This window comes from Aphanomyces invadans (assembly GCF_000520115.1).
Source record: "Aphanomyces invadans strain NJM9701 unplaced genomic scaffold supercont1.84, whole genome shotgun sequence".
In the NCBI taxonomy this organism is placed as follows: domain Eukaryota; phylum Oomycota; class Saprolegniomycetes; order Saprolegniales; family Verrucalvaceae; genus Aphanomyces; species Aphanomyces invadans.
This window is the reverse complement of record NW_008580229.1, coordinates 13,536-15,307: the sequence shown is the minus strand read 5'-3', so window position 1 is coordinate 15,307 and position 1,772 is coordinate 13,536. Positions and strand designations below refer to the sequence as shown.

Here is a 1,772-nt window from a genome sequence, read left to right as displayed (position 1 = left end):
CTATGAAATACGAGATGCGGAAGCACATCCCAAAGCTCCAAGCAAGGCACATCAATGCCCAGTGGGCGCACGCCCAACGCCACCTCCGCCAGTTAACCAATTGAACTGAGATGATCTGATACGACGAGAAGAAATTCAACCTCGATGAACCGTACGGCTTTCAGTCCAATTGGAATGACCTACGCAAAGCGCAGGACGCGTTTATGACGCGTCAGAATGGCTGTGGCGGAGTGATTGTTTGGAGTGCGTGTTCGGCGAAGGATCTGTCCGTGCTGGCCTTCTTGCACGGCAACCAAAATGCCGACGACTACATGGAAACGGAAACGCTGGAAAACTAGCTGGTACCCTTGGTCATGCCAAGTTTGGCCCTTGTTCAAGTTTATGCAAGACAATTCGCCTGTCCACCGGGCCAAGCGATGATTGCGTGGTTCGTCGATAACGAGGTTAACATTTTTGAGCTCCTGCCTTTCTCACCAGATATATATCCTGTCGAAACCTTGTGGATGTATTGGCACGTTCTGTGTAAGCGAATGGACGTCACTGGCCAACGAGGGTTTCTTGCTGTTGGTATGTATCATGCTTGCAAGGACTGTTCGTCGGTTTTGTCCTCCCTGGCCCCTGAAACAGGCAACACAGAATGGTTCGACTATCGAATTTCGATAAGATGTACTCCTTCCGCCCCACAATAATTGCGCGACTCAGAAAAATGGCGTACTCCTCCCCGAATAATACTACAGCCACTTCAAGAATTATACTCGGTATAAACTTGACAAGGTGTAACGATACGGCTGTGTCCAATCAAATCATGCAAAAAACTTGTCGCAGAACCAATCAAATGGCGGAATAGAGCAATTCTGACAGTGCCATTCGATTCAGGAGGGGGATTTACCTCGACAACCCTCTTACCGAGCCTTACAACTTCACGCAATACCTGCACACTACCCACACGGCACATGTATGTACTTACTCCTCACCATCTATTAATATTGGCTCAATTCCTACTTCGCCCATTGCACGCATGATGTCTTCCGCCGCATCACTGTCACACAGAGCAATTCTCTCGAGCTCGCGGGCCAGCTCGTCAATGCTCTTCGCCTCTTCGACCTCGCCATCAACGTACGCTCCATAGCGGCAGCATCCTGCGCGACCATCTTCTGCATGCCCGCGTCATACACATCCATCGGGCACTGCACATTTTGAGGTAACTGTCCTTGGCAAGCCAGCTTCTCTTTTCCCATGTGATGCAACTTGTAGGCATTGTCACCAAAGAGGCGCATGGTCTCCACAAGGCATGCTTGAAGCGAGAGGAACGTCCGGCCGAGGCTCTCCATCGGGTACTCGTCACATGCTTGACCAACGTTGGCGACAAGGTCATCAATCGTCTTGGCTGACTTCTTCTGTTGTAGAGACTGCATCGCAGCGAAGAAGCCAATGTCCAAGATTATGGTGTCCGGGGAGTTTGGCGGTTGCGGTGCGAGAGAGAAGGACCAGCCGTCCTTGCCGTATTCGTCGAAGGCTGCCTTGAGTTGGGGGTCCATCGGGGTCACATGTGCGCGAGCGTTGTCGTGCTGAAGCATACCGGCCTTGTTGGCGCTGGGCCATCTCGCCACAATGGAGGGTAGGACTTTCTCGAGAAGAAAGGCTCGATACACGTCTTTTGTCACCGTCAGCAACTTCGTTTCATAGGTGCCGGCTGGGCGGTTGACGCTCGCACGTTGAGCGGGCACGGACTCGACAAAAGGTCACATCCCTATTTTGCCGTCCCACCATGT

General features: G+C 51.9%; 1 protein-coding gene across 1 annotated transcript; it reads right to left on the bottom strand.

The window, feature by feature from the left end:
• Nucleotides 1-998: 998 nt before the first annotated feature.
• Nucleotides 999-1,577, bottom strand: H310_14744 (hypothetical protein; the record flags this gene model as incomplete). The annotated part of the gene is made up of 2 exons (XM_008882670.1): nucleotides 999-1,039; nucleotides 1,121-1,577. The coding sequence occupies 2 exons, from the start codon at nucleotides 1,575-1,577 to the stop codon at nucleotides 999-1,001; spliced, it is 498 nt and encodes a 165-aa protein (XP_008880892.1).
• Between the last annotated feature and the right edge of the window lie 195 nt (nucleotides 1,578-1,772).